This window comes from Spermophilus citellus, assembly GCF_964194105.1.
Source record: "Spermophilus citellus genome assembly, chromosome: 16".
Classification (NCBI taxonomy): domain Eukaryota; kingdom Metazoa; phylum Chordata; class Mammalia; order Rodentia; family Sciuridae; genus Spermophilus; species Spermophilus citellus.
The window spans coordinates 62,569,093-62,592,862 of NC_138196.1; the positions used below are offsets into that span (position 1 = coordinate 62,569,093).

Sequence of the window (23,770 nt, forward strand, 5' to 3'; positions counted from 1 at the left end):
TACTGCAGGATTTGACCTGAGAAATGCTAGGATTTATTAACTCAGCAGTTGTTTCGAAAAGTCCCTAAATATCTTCACCCTTGGCCAGCAAGGGAACTGCTTGCTAGTCTCGAGTTCTCAGAAGCAGCTGGTGAGGTTCTCAGCCAAGTTCTTCAGATGCAGGAAGTTCCTCAGGACAACCTACTTTGACATGGCATTTACAAATCTTTAAACCAGGCTTCCTGGATCTAGGAAATGTTATTCCTGACTCCTTTGACCCAGATGCTGGCTAAAATTTAGTTCACAATCTGCAGGTAATAATTCTTTCTTTCTTCCTAGGAGCTGGCATGGTGGCTAAATTTTTCTAAAACAGTCATATTAACGTGTTCAAAAATCCACTGCTGAGTCTCAGACAGAGGGTCACATCTGGCCATGAAAATCTTCTTCTCCGCAGGGTTGCAATCCATGCAGCTGTTGCTCACAGAATGGAATAATGTTCTGTCCTGGAGGGATCAGAAAGAAAAGACTGACATAAAGCATACTGAATACTTAGAGCCCCAAATATACAACTGTAAGTATTTGTTAAATTTTATAAACAGACTAGCTTCCGAATCAAATGGTTTGTCAACACGGAACACCATTTTCTAGGATCTGCTGGAACTAGAACTTCTGAGCAGGTTCAGACACACACATACATACACACACACACACACACACACACACACACACATCCCATTCATTCATTCATTTTTTTAAAAGCAATCCATTTATTTCTTGCTTTTCAGTGAGCATTTTACTACATATTTGGATTTTGAAGGTAAGTGCACGGATTGATTTTCAAGTAGCTAATAATTTAGCCATTGTGGGGAGAAACATGAAACAAGCACATGTCAAAAACAAAAAACAAAAAAAACCCCTATCATTTAGTTCACACTCAACATAACACACCCACACATAGTCAAAAGAGCCAAAGTTTCCCTGCCCTCACATTGAGCCTCTAATGGGAAAGAGAAATACAAAAGAAAGAGGAACCAAATGCCACAAGCTCAGCAGCCTTCAGAAGAGGAATATAGGGATGGGGACAAGTGACAATCATGACAATAACTGAAAGTACAAAGTCAGATTTGTTAGCTCTCCAGCTTCAGACTCTTCTCAGCTCCGTTAGTGACATAACGTCAGTTCCTGTGGCTTTTAGTAAAAGGGAGGAGGTAACATTCACTTGAAAAAGAAGCACAAGACACACATGACAGAGTTAACAGCTCAGTGACTGAGAGGTACTCATTCCCAGGGCACAAAATTTAAGTGCTGAGAAAGCTCAGTATCTAAACAAGTTCTACTGACACACACCCTGTTTTATTTGTGTACACAGGCAAAGAAGGGAATGCTTAAACAAAAAGATCTTTCCTTAACTAGCATCAGACTTTTATCTCTTGTGGTGTTTATGATTTAAAGAATAACTTGAAGAAATGTCTTCAAACCATTGTTTAAATTTTAGGATCAAGTTATGTTTTATTATTTAGCTTAGGAAGTGAGTAGAGGTTCTGGTTATTTTTTTCTTTAATCGAGGAGTACTTACAATGCTTTTAGATTTAGAACTTTCTCAGCCACCCTTTGTAAACACTTCTGAGTTGTTCCTGGTTGTTAAGACTCTATCAAACCAATATTTAATGTCCTTTTGAGATCAGGATGTTTGCATAGGTCAGTACTAATGAAGGAAAGGAGGAATAAGGAAGGAGAAAGACAACCTGCCTGCACTTCAGTTTGCATGCTTCTATTTTTAGTGTAAACAAAGACCTATGCCTAATACAAAGGATCACTATTCTACTCTCTTGAAAGGTGCAGGTCAATTTCACTTCCTTTACACAGAGGTCTCCTTACATCTTTTTCGCCTCTTTCTTATTAACTCCACGGGAATCTGACCTTAGGGGAAGGTTCTCCTACTCTGGTCTAGAAGAGGACATTCTAGGAGGAAAGAGATGGCACTCAGCAGCTTGCTCTACACATTTATTCTTCCTTGGGGTCCTAGATGTTTGGTGCTGCAGCTCTCCAGCAATCTCCTTCCTTGTGTTCCCTTCTTCCTTCCAGCATCTCTTACATTCAGATCCCATCCCAAACATTCATCAGTTTAGCTGCATAGACTTAATATAATTTTTCAGAAAGCATTATTATTTTTATTATTTTTGCAGTACTGGGGATTGAAGCCAGGGCTTTGCACATACAAGGTAAGCATTCTACCACCGAATTATATCCCCCACTCCCTCAAAGAGCCTTCTTGGGTTGTTCTATTCATGAAAATTCTGTGACCTGCTAAATTCTGATGCACAGGTTCCTTGTTCATGTACCACTTTTCCCTCTTCACTATCTGCAATTCTTCTTATTGTTACAATATTAGCTTAAGTGGGACCTCCATATACTTAGTCTCTTCTTCAAAACACATATTTTCACAAAAGCTTAAAAAAGAAAAGGAGCAGAACATGTTTCTATTCTCCTCCTTCGCCAGCTTGTGTACCTTAGCACCGATGCAAAAATGAAAGCAGATTTCTTGAACATTTCATTTTTTGGAACATCATTTCCTGAGCCATAAGGTGATCATATTTTTCCAAATCCCACATGGGAGTACATGTTCCTACGGATACAGGTATATTCATGGGTACGGCTAGGCAGGTTATGTAGATTCAGCACTATCCTGAACAATCCAGAATGTTTTCTGTGCTTGTACTTCATTGTTCTAAAAAAGAGTTGAAAAATTAAACTCCCTATATCTATCTATGTCTCAGAAGTTTTATCAGTACATTGAGGAGGTGGATTAGATAAATCTCTTAGGCCTCTCCTAGCCGTAAAATTGGATGAACATTTTATTCCAAAGTTCACTGGTCACAGAGAACAATGACAGGATGTCAAACCAGAGACCATCTGCAGTATCCAGTAGATCAACAGATTGATTGTTCTCTTTATAGACTGAGTTGTGTTCACCCTTATCCTTGGAGTGTCCAGCAGGCTCCAGATATGAAGCTTCTGGAAACATCCCCAGCCTTCACCTGAGCAAACATTTTTCACTTTTGACCTTGGAGGCTAGGTGATTGCCATCTTTACATTCCGACTCAGCCAAGGCTCTGGATTACTAAATGTCTTCCCAGATGCTTTTGCTGATTGAAATTAATTCAGTGGTTCAAGTAATCATTCTTTAAATGTGGTCTGTTGTTCCACAACAGCCCTTCACTCCTTTGCCCTTCAACTTGTTGGTCATGGAGCAATGCCCATTAATAGAATGGGGTATGGGTTTTCTGTGGGATAGACTTCTGACTATCTTAGCAAGTGTGCAGTTCCATAACTGTCCTCCATAAATGGTGACAGAATTTGTCCTTTCTTTGCTTCTAACCAGATTGTTCTTTGTTTAGTCCCGAGGCATGGCATAGCATAAGCTCTGGCTGTTCACATGTTATACGTTCCACTTTTGCTTTACCCCTCCTGCTTCCATGGATGCTCACTACCTTGTTTTTCATGTTTTATTTTTTTGAGGTTTTTTTTTTTTTGAATGTTATGTTTTATCTAAGAAAATTAGAAGTTATTGATCAGGAAATGCATAAATTCAGATCCAGAATTACTGAACTGCCCTTCATAATCAATGCCCAGTACCAGCCAATCGGCCCACACTGAAAATTATGGGTGGAACTTTTCAGGTAGGTCACTGAAAGAGTCACCATTGCAAAGTCAACCCATGGTTGGCTTCTGTGTGACACCTTGTGGCATTCACACAGCTGCACTAAATTGTATTAAGTTCTATATTAACATAGAGTCTGAACTTTAAAAGAATGAGTGTGCTGCAGAAAATCATGCCAGATTTGGCTTAGGGTCAGAAGACCCTAAACACACAAAAGATAATAAAGTAGAGGTATGAATGCATAATGCATCGGAAGATGAGTCTAGAAATGAAACAATCACAGGGAAGGAGGACAGACAACACAGTCCTGGGTGAAGGGCTTGGGATTTGTGGCCATCAGGGATTTAGTTTGTAGCTCAGCGGCAGAGTTGCTGTTCTAGCATGAGGAAGGCCGTGTGTTTGATCCCAACATGTCAAAATAAAATGTCATAAGGGATTTGTATCCAATCCTAGCCATGCCACTTGCTTGCTGGGTGACTTTGGAAATGTTAATTCAGTGAACCTCAGTTTACCTACTTGGAAAATGTACATTATGCCTTACAAGTTTGCTGTAAGGATAAAATGTGCAATTTCTGTCACAATATCCTTCATACAAGTAAGTAACCAAGTAATGATGATTCTATTCTCTCTTTCCCCTAATTTATTTTTAGTCAGAAATCATCCCCACTTCTAAAAATCTGAATGCACTAACCATCTGGTCTGAGACCAGCTATTTCAATACCAAATTGTATTTTCTGAAATCCTGGTAAAATAGTTTGAAAATTTCATTCTCTAACAAATGCTTATCCAAACTGAATAATAGTACTTCCCAATTTCAGCAAAAGGGTTAATGGAACAAAGGTATCTATGGCTCTGAAATTAGCTCTTCTGTTTAACTGTGGTGGGTTTGTACCTGGTCTATGTGTTTAGGTGAATATATGACTATCTTTTGAACTCTCTGGAAGAAAGACTTATTAGGGTTTTTTTTTTTTCCCCTGCTGATTTTTTATTGGAATACATTAGTCAGGCCAGTTGAGTTTAACAAACACTTATAAAGTATCTTTTAGTTTTTGGTCTTAAAAGGAAAGAGGCACATAAAGGTAACATCCGACTCAACAAATAGAGGAGATTAATAGGTAAACAAGAAATGTTTGAAGTCAGAAAGGGTCAGTGTAGATGAGGGTGAATAGGATACATCATGTTATTTCAGACATAGGGCATAAGGATGTAAAATGACACATACACTTACAATTCAATATTCCACAAAAAACGTATGGGTACCTCCTATTTGTCAGGCACTGTTTTAGGTCTTGGGTACATCAATGAACTTAATGAGATAAAGATCCCTCCCCTGCTGACTCAGATTCCAAAGGTAAGGGTGAGAATGGAGGATTGGGGCATAGAAAATAAGCAAATGAAGTTAACAGGTACAATACACAGCCTGTTCAAAGGTGATATGAACAGAAAATGAGGAGGTCAGGAGGATCTGGAGTGACAGGGATGGCACCAGTAATTAATGAAAATTTAATTAGAGCAGCCAGGGCAAACCTCACTGAGGAGGTGACATTTGAGCAGTCTTGAAAGAAAGAAATGGAATTCGCCACACAAATACTTGGGTGAAAAGGGTCCCAGACAGTGCAAAGGCCTCAATCGAGTATGCAGCCTGCTGGGTCACAGGAATAGAGAGGAAGTCAGGGTGATGGCAATGATGTGAGAGGGGGTGAAGCATTAGATCAAGAGGTAAGGACCAGCAAGTCATTTGGTGCAGCTGGAACACAGGGAGCATGGTGGAACATTCTGGATGATGATATCCAAGAGGTAGACAAGGGCCACATCATGAAGAGACTAGGGCACAGTGCTTAAGCTTCATTTTTCATGCAAATGTTGGGGAGCTGTCATTGGAGGATTTAACAGAACAAAGTCACGGTTCTATATGTAGGCCACTGGAGGTGGGGTAAGAAGACACTGGGCTACAGCGCGAGAGAACAGCCAGAATTTACCGCCAAAACCCAGATTTCAGCTGTTGCAAAAGCAAGAATAATGAGGATGATTTGGGGGTGACTGGGGGTGATCTGAAGGATATTTAAGAAAGCAAATGCTTAGGTTGGTCTGGTTAATGGGGTGTGGGGGTTGAGGTAGAAGAGAAGGTGGGTGACTAAGGAAAAGCAGTATTAGATGAAGAAATGCAGAAAGAGGGACAGGACCAAGGATGGCAATGGCATTGATTTCTACTTTGGACACATGAGTTAGAGGTGTTTGTGGGACATCCTGACTTAGGTGCCCAGTACACAGCTGGATGGGCTGCACATCAGGATGGCTCCTCTACAGCTGGGGAGAACTGAGTTATCCCCTCTGACAAATTTCCATGCAAATAGCAAATTTAATGACAAAAGGACACACGTTGAGAGAGAACTCCTTCATGTCTAATGCCTCTGGTGTAATATGGATTATGAGGGAATGGAGACTTGGGGTTATGAGACTAGTTTTTAATTTTACCTTTGTCCCTGATAATCATCTTTTATGTTCCCTTCGTTTGTCAGTGATTCAGGTTTTCTATCTATAAAATAAATGGAGTGGGAAAGAGGAGAGTGGGATAAGATAAACAACAACAACAAAATGGTCTGCTTTCCCACCTCTTAGGGCTGTGAAGAACGAGGTTGATGGATGACTGTCCTGGGAGCTCTCTAGAAGAGAGACATGTCAGGTGGCTTTTTCTGCCTAGCACTGTTGGCTTCTGAGAGAATGCAAATGACACTGTGACAGGCATAAAAGGGACCAAGCAGTCTTATTATCTAGTCTTTTCCCTTTTTCCTTCGACAGGTAGAATTTCTCACAGGAAAAAAAAAAAAACAAACTGGTCTTCTTGCATCAGTGTTTAATTTGGCCAATCAGAAATAATGCCTCCTCATGCAACTTCTCTGCTCCTCTTGCCAGATTTTCTGGACTATACATGGTCATGTGTGTGATGTACTTTCAATTCTCCTCAGAGCAAATAAATAATTTAAAAATCTCTTTTGATGTTTTAAATCCCTACTCTTTAAACCATTTAAGACCTCTTGCTCTCTTAGCTAAATTTTTAACCTGACCTACAAGGTTTTGTGTAGTCTAGCCCCTAGCCAGATGCCTGACCTCATTTTTCTTTACATTCAAGCATGTCAACTGGCTTATCTCTGTTCTTTTGAGAAAACTAAGATTCTGCCTACCTCAGGACCTTTGCACAAGTTTATCCATAAGTCTGGGATCTTTTATCAACTTCTTTACCCTTATAATTCCTACTTGCCTTTTAGGTCTTCTTTTAAAAGTTCTAGAAACATTGCCTATTCCTCTGATCTGGATAGTGCCTAGTATTTTATGTGCTTATATTACCCTAAGTACTTCATTTATTTAAACACTCCTTTGCTTCCCCTCTAGACTGAAAGCTTCATGAGTAGAGAAAACCATCTCTTTCAGTTGTTTTCATCTGTGAATATCTCTTGTCCTCTCAGTAAACCTGCCCAGAGTCCTAGCAACATAAAAGCTACTATTTATTGACTGCATACCTGTGTCAGATGGTGCTAAGTATTTAACCCAGACTTTTTCATCTTTTACTACCCAAACCACGGAGCAACCTGAAGAAATAGTGCAAGTGGACAAACAGAAAGCTAGATTCATTCAACAGCATACTAATTAAGCATCTACTGTGTGCCACACTGTCTTTAATGTGCTAGAAGTACTGCATGAAACAAAGCACAGAGAAATCCCTGCTATTATGAAATTAACATTCTAATATTTAATTCTAATATTTAATAATAAATAGCTAAAATAGTACAGAAATCTTCAGTATAAAAAATCAACTAGTTAGTCGATCCTCTCCTGTACACAAACCTATTTGGAGAGTTTGCAATTACAACAGAAGAGAGCTTGCTGAACACATGGAATAGTAATAGCTAACATCAATTGAACTCATTACATGCCTGCCGGCTGTAGGTGAACTTAAATTTTATTTAATCATCACAACAGCCTTTCTAGAGTAAATTCTATTATTATCTTCATTTTATAAATGAGGAAGTAGAAATGCCTGGTAAGGAAGTTTCCCAAGGTGCCAGAGCCAGGACCCACAGTAGAGACTCAAAGTGTCAGGCCCCTCCAGACCCGAAACCTGCACTCATAACCTCCCAAGTTGTGTCTCGTTTCTGTCTGTGACTGAGCCTACCAGCAGTCCTGTTTCATGCCTACATCTGCTTGGCAGGAAAGAATGGTCCTCATCAGCAAATGCTAATTTAAATATTTCATAGCTCCTATCGCCCGAGATTCTTTTCTGGTTTGACAGTCTAGATCTTGGCAGGCATTCAATTCAGTGTTACGTAAGAGCCCAAGGAGAGTGTGTGACAGAGCCATTCTATCTCTGGGTGACTAGACAATGGCAGTTCCGCATTATGTAAAGCGGTATGTTGAAATGGCAAAAGTTAGAATGTTGTGACAACTAAGTAACTTCAGCTGGGAGAGACATTAGATAAGGACAGAATGGAAGATGGCACTATTTGAAAGGTCGTTCTCTTCACTTCCTCATTAGCTTTGGCTCTGAATGATCATTAGCTCTTCCCTAGACTCCTTTAAAGGGACAGGACTTGCCTTTGACTTTGAAGGAAATACTTAAGCAGAGGAGTCCCAAAATTATTTTCATAATGGTAGCACAAATTAAGTAAATATTCACCTTCAAAAGTGACTAATTGTTATTATGTGTTTTATGCTGAATTGTTTGTTTAAAAATAAACAGTCTCCCTACATGGCCACTTCCTGCTGAAGCAGAATACACTGGCAAATGTTATACTCCCTCTTGAAAAGATGGCTTTTTTGCTAGGGTGAACGAGATGACCCTTCTGGGAGTTAGGATGGTTCTTTTATTGATAAGGTGGCTAAATTGTCAATTTGAACAGAAGTCATCTTACTGTACAATAACTAAGACCCTAGAGTATAGTAACTTAATTCTATTACGAACAAGGGGATGCTGTGTGTGACACTGTACATATGGTTTTCAACAACATGTGTAAAAAGTCCATCTTAGTTTTCTTATGGGCAAAGATTGTGGTCTAGAAAGTATTACTATTAGGTGATTTTATATCTGGTTGAGTAACTTCCTCCAAATTATGCTCATTAATGGATCAGTGTCATCTCTATTATATGGTAGAGGGCTCAGGGCTCAGTTACTGACTTTTGCATTGGGATTGGCAATTTAAATGAGGATATGTGCCGCAGTCCGGCTGCAGCGAAATAAGGGGGGGGGGGTGACGAACAACTTTTGTAGATTGATACAGCAGGAGTGAATGGATACTGATCCAATCTGTGAATGGAACAAAATAGTTAAAAAATGTCAAAAATCCACATTGGGGAAAAACTTGTTAGATAGATTTATTTTTTATTTTTTTTTGTGCTGGGGGTTGTGTATGCTAAGTATCTGCTCTGTCATTGAGCTATATCCTCAGCTTGTGAGACAGAATTTAATAGGCAAAAACTAATAGCTACACAAATATAAAAGATGGATTATATAGGTAGAAGTTAAGAGATGTGTCTGTCTAACAAATTAACAGAGAAAGATTGTGTGTGAGTGTGTGTGAGTGTGTGTGTGTGTGTGTGTGTGTGTGTGTGTTTAAACAGTAAAAGCTCATTAACAAGCCACGCATGTGAAGTTAAGGCAGAAAATCAATCAACTCAGGCTATGTTAAAGACAACACTGCTCATAACAAAGGACACTGGAAACTCATTCTACTTTTCTTGGTGAAAACACATCTAGAATATTGTGCTCTTTCTGGGCAAGATGACACTTTCTAGAACTTTCTGGATAGAATGTTCTGGAGATTATGGTAGATCCAAATTAAGGTTCTATGAAGAGCAGTAGCTAGAAATTGAGCCATTTAATCAAAAGTAAAGATGAAAGGCTACAGAAGCACTGTTAAATATTTGGGGTTTGTCTTGGGCAAATGAATTAAATTTAACTTGTATGGTACCAAATCCCAAGGAAGAGCTTTCTAACAATTGGAACTGTCCAGAAATGAATGGGCTGAACTAGAAGAGTGTAACTGCCAAACTGTGACCACAAATCCAGGATTTTATAAATACTTCATAAATCAGAACAAAGATGAATGACAAGCCTTTTAAGTTAAACTCATTGCTTACCTTTTTTTTTTTTTTTATCATTTTGGGTCCTAAATCAATACCTAACCAGAATGATTTAAAATAACCACCTATGGCCCTCCATCTGGCATCTTTGTGAACCAGCAAAATTTTATGAGTTGAGAGGCCAAAGCCGTGGCATATAAGTTAAAATAAGCAGTCAAATATAGGCAGACCAAGAATTCCAGCCGCCCATTTTTAAACCAATGAGTCTATGATATTGTTGTTAATTTAACCTGACAGATACCTTCTTATTGGCACTCCCTGTTTGTTAAGTCCCTTCATGTGGAAGTTAAACTTTCTTAAGTAGAACTTGTTCTTATGAGAACATCCAGTAGTTAGATAAGGTAATTTAACATCTTTCACTTTTGGTCTTTGGGGAGGATTTTAATGTAGTTTTGATACAAAATGATAATAATAATATGTTAAGTTTTATCCCAAACAGCATGAAGCTCAGGAAGAATAGCTTCATATTAATAATGGAACCTAGTGGATCATTACTCAATGAATAGTCATTTAGGAACTTTGTATATTAGATATTAGGCAGGCCCTATAGAAATGTGGAAAAAAGGTACCTGACCTCAGGTGGTTAAGAGGAGACGAATTAACTAACCATGGTTGGTAAATGTTTCAGGTACAAAGAAAGGAACAGAATGCTAAAGGAGCACAGGTAGACGGTCACATTCCACCTATAACAGGAGGGAGAAGTAGGTTAAAGAAAGTAGGTAAAACTTGAGCTAGAAAAGGAGTTTCTCCATCTGTTTATTAGAATCTCTCGGGATCTTCAAAAACTCTCAGTACCCAGGCCTCCCTTCCAGTCAGCATATCCCTATGCTGAGAGCACACAGCCTTAGTGAATGTACTTTATAATGTTTGGATTCCTGGTACTTTTATAATGTTTCATACTTGAGTTTTTTTTCTCTCTCTTCGAGATTTTCTGGGCTATTTTTGGCCCTTTCATTTCCATATAAATTTTAAAGTTGGCTTATCAATTTCCACAAACAGCCCTGCTGGATGTTCTAAAAGAACATCCTGGAGAGTGGCTAGGGATTTAACTGGTTTTGCATTAAGTATATAAATCAATATGCAAACTGACATCTTTGCAATATGAAGTCTTACAATCCTTGAACATGATAGATGTCTCTCTGTTTTAAAGAATTCTTTGTAATGATGTTTTGTAGGCTTGTTTTTCTTCTTCCTTCCTTCCCTCCTTCCTTTATTTCCTGGGGATGGAATCCAGGGTCTCATGTGTGCCAGGCAAGTGCTTTATCACTGGACTCTACTCTCAGCCCTGTTTTGTAGCTCTCTGTGAGAAGGGCTTGCACATGTTTTGTGAGACTTATTCTTAGTTATCTTAAGATTTTCATGGTGACCAAAATAAAATCACTTTTAAATTTCATTTTATATATTTTGTTGTTGGCATATACACATTTGATTTTCACCTTGGGGTTATGCCAAATGTACCTATTAGTTTTTAATAGTTTAGCTACGTAGTCTTTTGGTTTTCTAACCATCAGATACATCATTTGTGTGATTAGACTGATTTGTTCCTTTCTAATTTTTAATTTTTAAGTTCCGTTTATTTGGCCTTCATTTTACACTGACTAGGATACACTGTCTAAGGTTGAATAGAAGTGATTACAGCTAACATTTTATTTTATTCTGTATCTAGAGGAAAGTTTAACATTTTACTGGTAAAAATAGTGGTAGTCATGAGTTTTTAGATTTACCTCTTATTAAATTAAGTTAGATTAATTCTATTAGTTTGCTTTCTATATGGAAAAGACTGTTTGGAAAAGACTGTTATTATATATAATACAATAAGACATGAAACAGTATATAATATATATGACTGTTATTATATATAAGTATATAAACACACACATATGTATGTATATATGAATCACTTGCTTATTTGATTAATGCACATAAATATTTCAGGAAACTATACACTAAACCATGAAAGAACAATAAAGCTCCCAAGATGAGTTAGAAGACTATCTTCATGACCTTGGTGCAGGCCGTGAGTTCCCAAACAGGACAGAAACCACCCCAACATAAAGAACAGCTTTTCATTAACACTCCACTGGAGAGAAAAAAGGCAAGATAGTGACTGGAATACCCAGATATCCAACAAAGCACTCAATTCTAGGTTCATGAAAAATCCCTAAAACTCTCTAAGAAAAAAAAACCCTAAACAACCCATGTTAAAAAAAATGGTCAAAAACTTAAAGAAATTTTCCACAAAGAAGATATCCCAGATGGCTAACAAACATCATATCACTTAACAATCACAGAATAAAACAACAACAACAAAACAAAAAATCCTGACAATGCCAAGTGTTGATGAGCATGTGGAACAATTGGACTTTCAGGAGGTATCTAGCCCCTGCCCACTGCTAAGCACCACTTTAGGATTTGAGTGTCTGCTGGTCCAACTTCCTGCCCTTGGCCAGCACATCCTTCTGCCTAAGGAGTTTTCTCAGCCTCAGGTGCAGTTCTAACTGTAACTGCAGCAGGCTCGGGGTGTCAGAATAAGCTCTCTGACTGGAGTGGTGTATGACCAACCCAACTCCCTTGCTCTCTGATGTCTGTCTATACTATTCCTAGAGATCTTGAGTAAAATTTAGCACTAGTTATTTGCTGTGGCACTTGTTTGATAATATTCTTTCCCTGGCTCCCAAACCCCTCCCCATTTCATTTCCTTAGGCCCTATGAAATCCCCCCTCCCTACCAGAGGCTATCTCGCCAATAAACTACTGCACTCAAATTCCTAGTTTAGGTTATGTATCTGGGAAAACCAAAATTGAGAATAAGGCTATAGTCCACTAAAAATGTTTACTTAAGCAGGATATAAAATTAACACCCATAAATCAAATGCAATCTTATACATTAGTGATGAATCCACTGAAAGATAAATTAGGAAAACTACCTGGTTCACAATAGCCTTAAAAAAATTTTGGAAATCAATCTAACAAAAGAAGTGAAAGACCATAATGAAAACTACAGAATACTAAATAAAGAAATTGAAGAAGATCTTAGAAGATAGAAAAATATACCATGCTCTTGGATAGGCAGAATTAACATTGTCAAAATGGCCATATTAATAAAAGTGTTATACAGATTTAATGAAATTCCTATTAAAATACCAATGACATTCTTCATAGAACTAGAAAAGGCAATCATGAAATTCATTTGGAAAAATAAGAGACCCAGAATAGCTAAAGTAATCCTTAACAAGAAATAACAAACAGGAGGCATCACAATACCAGACCTTAAGTTATTCTACAGAGACATAGTAACAAAAATTGGATGGCATTGGCACTCAAACAAATCTATAGACCAATGGTATAGAATATAGGACACAGAGACAAATCCACATAAATACAGTTATGTTATACTAGACAAAGGTGCCAAAAACATACATAGAGAAAAGATAGTCTTTCCAACAAAATGTGCTGGGAAAACTGGAAATCCATATATAGCAAGATGAATAGAGGTATTTTGGACTAGACAGAGGGGAGTGAAAAAAGGGAGGGGGCCTGAGGGTAGGAATGATAGTAGAATGAATCAGACATTATTGCCCTATGTGCATATATGATTACATGACCTGTGTAAACTCTACATCATATACAACACAATGAGTGAGAAATTATACTCCATTTATATATGATGTATCAAAATGCATTCTACTGTCAATTCAACTAATTAGAACAAATGAAAAAATGAGTATTGACATTTAAAAAAAGTTTACTTAAAAAGAAAAAAGTATGGGAGATTCTTCATTTGGATGGAAAACAACAGTTAAAATTACTTAGGAGAGATGGCTTTGGTGTAGCAGGATATCAGGATATACTTCACCACTATTATCAATGTAAAAGCTGCATTTTTTACCCACACAGATGGAAATCTGATCATGTAATCAGAAGCTCTGCTAGAAGTTTCTCATCATTTATCTCAATTATTAGTCCCCTTATATTGATGAGGAAGGTGAAAGTCAGTGAGAAATAACTTGTTCAAGATCACATTATAGCCATGTATAGTGGTGCACACCTATAATCCCAGATACTAGAGAGGCTGAGGCAAGAGGCCTGGGCAATTGAGCAAGACCCCGTCTCAAGATCAAATAAATGAACAAAAAGACTGGGGAGGTAGCTCAGTGGTAAAGTGCTCTTGGGTTCAATCCCCTGTACCTGAAAAAAGAAAAATATTATAATTTCCATAATGATTTAGGATGTGTTACGTCTGACTAACTCTAAGGCTTGACCATTACATTGACCAGATTGAGAACCATCAGGATGAGAATTGGAAGATGAGATGAGACATCAAATGCAGTTTTAAAGCAGAGGAATGCAATGACCAGATTTTGTAGAAACTGTCTCTGACTTCAGGAGCCGGGGATAGGTTGGAGGGGGAAGGCCAAGGAAGGACAACCAGCAGGAATATCCTTTAGGCTATAAATGCAACAACCCAGGGGCAAAAATGGAAAGGGCTGAAACCAGGATGGGGGTTATAGAAATGGCAGAGAGGGTGGATTCTAGGAATAATGGCCTGGGGAAGGGAGAGACAACTCGTGGTAACCAAACAGTTGTGGGGATTGAAGAAGATGAAAGGCAATTTCTTGATTCAGATGTTGAGAAGATTTGATTTTTGATTGAGGTTGCTTTGACAATCCACTGTTCTTGGAACAGGGGTCCCCCTGGTGGTGAAAGAGAACCAAGATTGGGATTCCCCTTCCTGAGTACCTACTATGGGATAAAGTTGTGCAAATGAATATAGAAATAATATCATAGGGTAAGGATGCTCTTCTTCGTTTGTGATGGCAAAGAGCCACAGCTAAAAATAACCAAAAGCCAATTGTTGCTAATGGACCAGAAATTGGGGCCTAACAACAACCTTTATCCATTCAAACAAGGCAGCTTCTGTTACCATGATTTCCCCACAATGTCCACGTCACTGAGAGAGGTTGACTGGTATCAGTGGTACTAAATGCAACAAATATTCAGAGACTTTCCCAGGGAGTGTTGATCTTATTTATTAAGAAATGGCAGAGCAAAGCATAGAGAGCTTAAAGCCAGTTCTATCTGAGTTTGTAGGCTTTGCCACAAATCTGCCAGTATCAGTTTCTTCCTGTGTCATTTATACACAATAGTACCTTGTGGGTACAAGGTTTGAAGTGATGTGTGTAAAGCACTAGCTCAATGCCTCCTCCTTGATGGTTGGAGGTGGAATAGTTATTACCCTCTGCCGCCCCTTAGGTAAAGTAGAGAGTCTTAGGTATATGGGATGATTCATTAATATGCTTTGGTGTTTTCCAAAGCAAACTCAAAAGATGGCTAGACTGTTGAAACCACTCTCTCCTCCAGCCAAGTAGTACATCTAAATAGACAAAATAGCTCTCCAGAGAGATTTCTGTCTCTGTTTTCTCTCTTAGGTCTTGAGCGTAGCCCTTGGAATAAGAGGAATTTTCTAAAACAGGTATGTCGAATAGGCCTGAGTCATCAACCGAGATGAGATATTTCAGAAACTTTCCATTTTAAGCCTTTGGCATGCTCTTTATTAAGTATAAATACTTAGCTTGCTGTATAAATACACACGGAGCGTCACTTTTGCTAACTAACCCAAGGCCAGCAGCTTGAGACCTGAGAGGAGAGCCGCACACAATTGTATCTAGTGATTTCTTTCTCAAAAGCCTTTGGATCCTGGTAAGGTTTTAAGTGTTAAATCTCATAAGAATTACCTCTTGAAATCACCACAGCCTGTTTTTTTTTCCCCCCAGGAGATCTGTGTGCACACGAATTAGTTGGTCTTACCCATCTGTAAGCTTTTGTAAGCTCCCTAATGAAAACAACGGTATTTTCTTGGCTTAATTGCATATTATTGAGTGGCCTGTCCCTTATGCTATAAATATACAGTAATGAGGAGTGTTCTGTTCATTAGAGACCACCAGCATACCAGGCAATGGCATATTGGAGATTTTATTGATGTTTACAGAAAATAGAACTATTTTTTTTCCCCAGAAAGCAGAATCTTAAAGGTCAAAAAATAACCATCCAAAAAAAAAAAAACCTTCTTTATTCCACTACAAACACTATAGCATATGGAACAGCAAAGGCATTTAACAAAATTAATCAATGATGCGTTTCATAAAGAAAAGAGAGAGTTTTTTATTGCAATGATTTGCCTCCTTCATTATATTGGACTCTACCTTCTTATTATTTTGCTAAGTAACCCAATTAGCTCTTTGGATTTTATAGTGTTTTGTAAGATAGAATAATTGATGTTTTGTCCTTTTTCTAGATGTGTACCTAAATCTGCTGGGTATTGGGAGGTGACAGTATGCAGAATTAACTATACCACGGACAGGTCTCCCTTTGAGTCTCTGATGTCTTTCTCCTAGTGGTGGAAACCAGAACTCTTTTTTTTTTTTTTATTTTTTTTATTGGTTGTTCACAACATTACAAAGCTCTTGACATAAGGAAACCAGAACTCTTATTCAGTGAGGAAACAAGTGTCATAATCAGTGCCCACAAATAATAGATTTTTAGTGTGTGTGTTTGTGTGTGTGTGTACTGAGAATTGGGATTCTTAAAAATTATGCATGTGTATATTCGTTTATTGGGTTTAAGTTTCCTCCTTTTGCAAGTCAGTTGAACTAAGCCTGGACCCATTCCTTGTAGTGTTGTGTTTTAACTCAAATTCATTTTCAATCACAACTCCTTAGGATGGATATGCACATAACAAGCAAATACAGAAGCAATGCCACTTTCTACACACTGTATCTTTCCTTTTGCTGATTTTCTCCAAATGAGTGAGCCAAGTGTGTGTATATCTGTCCCGGTAACACCCTGAAATCAAGACAGCATCTTTTTCAAGAATGTTTTGAGTTTAAAAAAACCCTGAAGCCATGGCAACTTGAGAATGACCACAAGGAACAGAACTCTTACCTTCCGATATCCCCAGAGCTGGTTCCCCTTCATGCCATGACAGTCATAGAGAGTGACTGGGCTGTTGTATGAGATTGCATCAAAGCAGAATTTTCGGGTATGCAGTGGCTCACCAGGTCGAATATCTTCTCTCCATCCAAAGGTAAAGAGCTAACAAAGCAATGGTAGCAGAAAAGCTACAATGAGTTCAGTTTGGAAAGAAGATTCCAGAGCAGGGGGAGGTACGTCTTTTGGCAACATAGAACCCATGCTTTGTGACTTACAAGAGAGAACCAAGTCTGGGCTTAATAGAAATATCGAGAAGGTATGTTTCCTAAAGTACTGGAGGAGCATCACCTTGGCACCTCTGACCCAGGCTGATCAAAATGTAAACAAGGAATTTTCAGTTAGGCAATAGGGGACACGTCAGAGGGTGGTGGCATGGTGGGAGGAGAGGGGAAGAGAAAGAGAAAGAGAGGGAGAGGGGGAGAGAGAGAGAGAGAAGGAGAGAGGTGTGTTGAGAGAGGAGGAAAAGGAGAAAAGAGAGGGAGAGAGGGGAGAGGGAGGAAGAGGAAGAGGAAGAGGGAGGAAGTCTTTAATAATACTTTACATTTGTCATGTAAGTAAATGTTACTAGATTAAATGTTACACTAAACTTAAATGAGCAGATTAACTACAAAAGGACAAGGATTAGAGTTAAACTGGACTCATGCTAACACCTTGAAAGAAATTTCTTTTTCCTTGGTACTAGGGATTGAACCCCAGTGTGCTCTACCACTAAGTCACACCCCCAGCCCTTTTAATTATTTTTTTGTGTGTGTTTGTTTGGGATCTTATTAGTTACTGAGGCTCTCATTAAATTGCTGAGGCTGGCCTTGAACCTCCTGTCTCAGCCTTCTGGGATTACAGGTATGCATTGGCCTGGCTGCCTTGGAAAATTTAAAGAAAAAACTAAGCTCGACAGAGTACAGAATATGCAAATTAATTTTCTTGGGTTGTTAAGGGTAATTCTGCAGGGCAATGTAGGAAATTGTACATTGTAACTCACAGTAAGAGACAGACTTTACAGACATACACACTGACCTCTCCTCACCCCAGCTGAAGCAGAAGTGTCATGGAATGACATTTACCTTGACTGCATTTAATAGACTCTGATAACTCCAGCCAGACTTTTCCTATCCTGGTCTATCCTATCCATCCCACCCCATGATATTAAAAATGCTATTTATGATTCATTGAATTGATTTTACAATGTGTTAAATAAAGAAAAAAAACCCTACTCCTATTGGGGAAGGGCATTTTCTTGAGTTATTTGAGCCAAACTACATTTGAGGGATATAGCAGGAAAAATCCTTAACTAACAGAAAATAGACGAGATGCACCCTGCGATTTCTTCCAGTCCTTCACTTTCAGAAAGGTTATATAATTTTTACAATAGGACTTAAGGCAGGCTGCCTGCATGAAGCCAAGCTGTGAGCCTAAAAGAAAAACAAAACAAAACAAAACGATGAGCTATTGGGAAACTACGTTGATAGAAAAGCAAGCACAATACTGAGCTGTGTGTACAGAATACACTTCACAGTGACGGGGCCCTCAGTAGATTTCAGGTTTCAGGTCCTACTCAGGAAAAGAAAATGCAGAAAGAAATCCCTGGCACAATTCCAGGGATGTCTAACAAAAGCAGTTAAATTGTGGGGATTCTGAAGAAAAATGGAAAGAACTGGGTTAAGTGGTCTAAAGAAAATAAAACAGAAGTGGTCCAAATCAAACATGAAAGAAGATTGTCTGAGAAACGTTGAGGGGCTGTATCCTGTTTCCCTGGAAGGCAAGAAAAAAAGAGAATTTCTCAAATGCAAGGACAAGGGGTTTTAGGTCAGGCACTTGAAATAAATTCATGAAGAAGAACTGTAGATTTCCTTTTCCTACAGCTAGGTGTTCCCTCCTCCCCCAACACATTATTGTGACTGAAGCATTTTTTTTTGACACATTTAAATCCTGTGTGGAAAAAATGACTTCTTAAGGTCTGTTCCGTGTTTCTGATTTTGATCACTCTCTTCTAATTAGAACTTGGTACCCCTATGATTTTTGAAATCCCATACTCTATCTTGTCCACCCTCTTTTTTTTAGAGTCTTTTTTTTTTTTTTTTTGGCTGTAGTTGGACACAATACCTTTATTTTATTTATTTTATGTGGTGCTGAGGGTCGAACCCAGTGCCTCATATGTGCGAGGTGAGCACTCTGCCTTTGAGCCACAATCCCAACCCCTTGCCCACCCTCTTTTATCCATCTTTTCACTTCAACATAGGTGTTTCTCAGGGTTCTCTCTTTTTCCTGTTTGGCCCTTACCACTCTCAGTTCAATGCTCACTATATGCTGATCACATATTGTCTGTGTTACCTTCAATTCCTTGTAGGATTCCCCAACTCTACACCTGTGAACAGCTTAAATTCAGCATTGTTATGGTTTGGATGTGAGGTGTCCCCCAAAGCTCTGGTGTTGATGCAGGAACATTCAGAAGTAAAAGACTCAGATTATAAGAGCTGTAACCTAATCAGTTCATCCTAGTTTGAATAGACTGACAGGGTGCTAACTGTAGGCAGGTGAGAAGTGGTTGGAGGAGGTGGGTCACCGGCGGTGTTCTCCGGAAGGGTTCACCTTCTGTGTGTCCCCTCTGCTCCTGTCATGAGCTGAGTAGCTTTCCTGCATTGGGTCCTGCCCCCATGGTTTGCTGCCTCACCTTGAGCCCAGACCAATGGAGTCAGCCACCTATGGACTGAGAACTCTGAAACTGTGAGCTCCAAATAAACTTTTTTTTTTCTCCCCTAAGTCGTTTTGGTTGGATATTTTGGTCACAGTGACGCAAAACCTGACTAAAACAGAAACTGGTACCAAGAAGTGTGGTCGTTTCTGTGACTAACCTGATTATGTGGTTCAGAAGCCTTTAGAGTTGTTTGTGGGAGGAATTTTGAAAAGTTTAGAGATACAACAACCTAGAAAAGATTTAGCACATTGTAAGCACAACTTAATGGGGGAATTCTGGTGGAATCTCAGAAGATCAGAATGCTGATGGGTGCAGACTGTGCTCATGAGGTGTCAGAAGGAAATGAGGATTTATTGGGAGTTAGATTAGAGATGGCACACGTTATATCTGGCAAAGAACTTGGCTACATTTTCCCCATATCCTGAGACTTTATGTGAGGATGAATTTAAAGGAAATAGACTAACCTGGTCAAGGAAATTTTAAGGCAGCACAGCATTCAGTTGGACATTGCTGGCAGCTTTCAGATAGGTTTACTGTCAAATAGGGAGCAGGAAGCAGAGCTAAAGGATTTTAAAACATCACAGTTTGGCCAGAAAAGTACATGTAAAGCTGAGGTCAAGGAAGGTGTGTTTGTTAAAGAGGCTCTACTCCCTAAAGAGATGCTAAGTACTTTACATAGAGACTCCAGGAAAGATGCCTTGAGGGCATCTCAGGAATTTGGAAGACCACACTTTTTATAGGGTCCAGGGCATAGAAGAGAACATTCCTTTGAGAAGAGATCATAGGGATTCCCTGCTCATACAGGTAGGTCTAGGAAACTGTTTCACCATGCTGAGCTGTGCAAGTACTCAGAGGCTCCTGTAGCCATGATTCCAGAGGGGCAAGTGTTGTGTAAGATAGCAGCAGACCAAGTGGTACTGATTCTATAGGAATGCAGAATGCTGGAGTTAAGGGGTAATGGAGGCTTCCACCAAGATTTTAAAGGAAGACCTGGAAGGCCATGTGAAGTGTATAGGGTCATAGTCCCTATGGTTTGTCCTGAGGGGGTGACATGTGAAGCTGTGAAGATGAAACTGAACCTGGAATGAAGACCCCCAGGAATTGAGAGATGCCAGTAACATGAACTGTCTGCTGATAAAAATGGCTGGCTGTGGAAAGAACAAGATTAAAAGAGAGTTTGTGTGCAATGCAATCAGCAAGTCCAAAGGGACAGGGCTGCCCAAGCTCTGGTGAGCACATCTTCCCACCATGTGTCCCAGATTCCAGAGATGGAGCTCCAGAAATTATTTGCCAGGCTGGATTTAGATCTTGCTTTGGCTCCATTCCTTCTTTTCTATGTCCCTATACCTTCCCTTTGGAATGGGAATGTTTATTCTGTGCTACTGTATCTTGGCTACAAGTAACTTGCTTTTGATTTTTTACAGGGGCTCATAGCTAAGAGTTTGCCTTGAGTCTCAGACTCCTTTAGACTTGGGAAATGCTGAAATGGAGACTATGGATCTACCAGAGATGGACTAAATGCATTTTGCATTGTGAGATAGACATGAACTTTTGGGAGCTGAGACAAAATGTTATGGTTGGAAGTGAGGTGTCCTCCCCCAAAAGATCTCCTGTTAAGGCAGAAATATTCAGAGGTAAAATTATGATTGAGAGCTATAACTTACTCATCTATCCTAGTTTGAATGGACTGACTGGGTTGTAACCATAAGCAGGTGGGGTGTGGCTAGAGGAGGTAGGTCACTGGGTATGCCCTGGAAGGGTGCATTTTTTCCCTGCAGTTTCTCTCTGCTTCCTGACTCTGCCATAAACTGAGAAGCTTTACTCTTATGGGCTCTTTTTCCATGATGTTCTGCCTCACCTTTGGCCCAGAGTAGTGGAGTTGGCCATCTATGGACTGAGACCTCTGAAACTGTGAGCACCAAATAAACTCTCCCTCCTCTAAATTGTTCTTGTCACATATTTTGGTCACAGCAACAAATAAACATATCTTAAACTCAAGTTAATTTTCTTTCCTTCTAGCTTTTTCCTTTATTTCATTTTAGTTGGTAGTTATGGCATCCAACCTGTCAACACAGTAATTTTTAACTCCTTACCTTCTTCATCTAATCAATTACCAAGTCTTGCCAATTGTGTCTTATAAGCACCGTTTTCAGAATTAATCCTTTTTTCTCTGTCCTCACAACCACTGCTCTAAATATCTCTTACCTAGATTATTGCAGTGACCTCCTAGCTGATTTCTTCCCCACTTTCCTTTTTGGATTTCCAAACATCTGTCTTTCTCAGCTTCTAAAGAAGTCTGTTTGAAATGCTTGTTTGGCTATGTTCGCTTCCAATCCAAATCTCTACAACCCTTAGAGAATAACATTCAGACATTTTAACACAGGAGGAACTTTTTGCCATCTGGCCTTTGCTGTACTTCACAGCTGCATCCCTTTCCTTTTAGTTTGTATTCCAGCAACACTAAAACGTTTGTAGTTCCTCGCACAAAGCAGGCTGCATTTTTCCTTCTGGGACTTTGTTCCTGAGAGTCTCTCTCTTTGAAAGGCCAACCTAGTTAGTGATCATCAGTCCTTTAAAATTCAGTTCAGGTGTACACCCAACTAAGAATGCTTCCTCTTTGAAGAACTTACTCCTCTTCCCCCCTTACGTCATTTCACCGTGTAAGTCTACTCATTCTGTATTTCACCCTGCAAGTCCACTCTTTGATGGCGGGGGTCTCATGGTGTGCTTCCAGTACCCAGAACACTTCATAACACATGATAGATGCTCAATAAAATTTCTATTGAATAAATGAAATGTGTACTTGTTATCTTAACAGTAAACATGTTGAAATAACTATCTAGATAAATGGGCTAATCTTTTCAATCCATCAAGTAAATCTATGATATTTATGTCTAAAACCATATTGATGATTGTTTTTTGAACTTTTCATCTTGATGATTCTAGATTCTATTAATTCTTATTGAAATATAAGTGTCCTGACCTATAAATCTGCAATTGGCTTTGATGAATGTTTATTTTGATTACATATAATATTTTCCTTGTATTATAAGCATCTGACCAATGTAGGAACAAGTGGTTTTGATGGGTCTATCCATTTCCCTTTCTGTCTCTGTTTTTCTCCCTTTTTCTGGTATTGGGGATTGAACCGTGGCCCCATGCATGCTAGGCAAGTGCTCTGTCATTGAACTGCAGCTCCAGCTCTCCTCTCTCTTTTTAGTTTTCATACATGCAAACGGCCAGAGATAAAAGGAACTGTAATCACTATGTAGCAAAGACCTTCACTATATAGTTGGGGAAAATTAGACCTGCAGGTTAATGGTTTGCCTCTGCCATACCTCAAGTGTTCAGGCTTCTCTCGCAGACAGTCTTTTATTTTTTCAATATATTTTTAGAGGTTGGTGGACGTTTGTTTTATTCACTTATTTATATACATGGCTGAGGATCGAACCCAGTGCCTCACACATGCTAGACAAGTGCTCTACTGCTGAGCTACAACCCCAGGCCCTTGCAGACAGTCTTTACAAACTTTTTTATTAAACAGATCTGTTAAGTCCAAAGGAATACTTGTATTATAGCAAACAGATAAATTTCTCTCTCAGATCTCTTCATCTATTGTCACAAATATATCTCAGGGCATCCTTAGGTAAATTTTTTTTCCTTATTTCTAGCTTTGTTGTCATAGTGTAATGCTCAGTTTTACATTTGTAACTTGTTAGAGTGTAATTTTCATAGTGTTTTATGTATTATTATTATCGTTGTTATTACCTGGTGAATATGTTCCTGCATCCTGGGTAATACATCTTCAAATTATATCAATTGCTTTATTCTTCTGCACCTACCTTTAGCTAAGATTTTTTTTTCTCTTATGTCTTTGTCATTTATCTTAGCCTAATGGCCATGTCAAACCAATCAGGCATTGAGTCTTTCATTCATTAGTTACACTTCCATGCACAATCTTGTCAAAGCAAAAACAAGCAGACATTATGAAGCCATTTTCATTTTTTTGCCCTGGGTAATGTCACTGTGACATTCATAGTTGGTTTTCTGCCCTTGAGCTGATCTTATTGACAAAACTATCTAAGTTTCCTTCAGGTTGCCTGTGAAAAAAGAAAAAAAAAAAAAAACCCATCCTCCCCACCCCCTGCCATCCCAAATGTGTATCATCAGTTTGAAAGTAAATTGCTGTTAATTTCTCCCCTTTCTTCTTTTGAGTGATAGTTTCAAATATAGATTTACAGTGATAACTCATTTCTTTGCTTAAATATTCATGTGGTATGTGTAATGCTGCTTGGTCTGTATTGTATTATCTGA

The 23,770-nt window shown here is 38.9% G+C and overlaps 1 protein-coding gene across 1 annotated transcript in view; it reads right to left on the bottom strand.

Moving 5' to 3' along the window:
• Positions 1 to 314: 314 nt before the first annotated feature.
• GALNTL6 (polypeptide N-acetylgalactosaminyltransferase like 6) overlaps positions 315 to 23,770 on the bottom strand; it is a gene marked incomplete at both ends in the record, with an annotated part of 1,074,421 nt that continues 1,050,965 nt past the window's right edge. Inside the window, 2 exons of the mRNA XM_081269347.1 lie at positions 315 to 482; positions 16,717 to 16,866. Of these exons, the coding sequence (XP_081125473.1) occupies positions 315 to 482; positions 16,717 to 16,866 (318 nt within the window). The remainder of the gene's footprint in view (positions 483 to 16,716; positions 16,867 to 23,770) is intronic.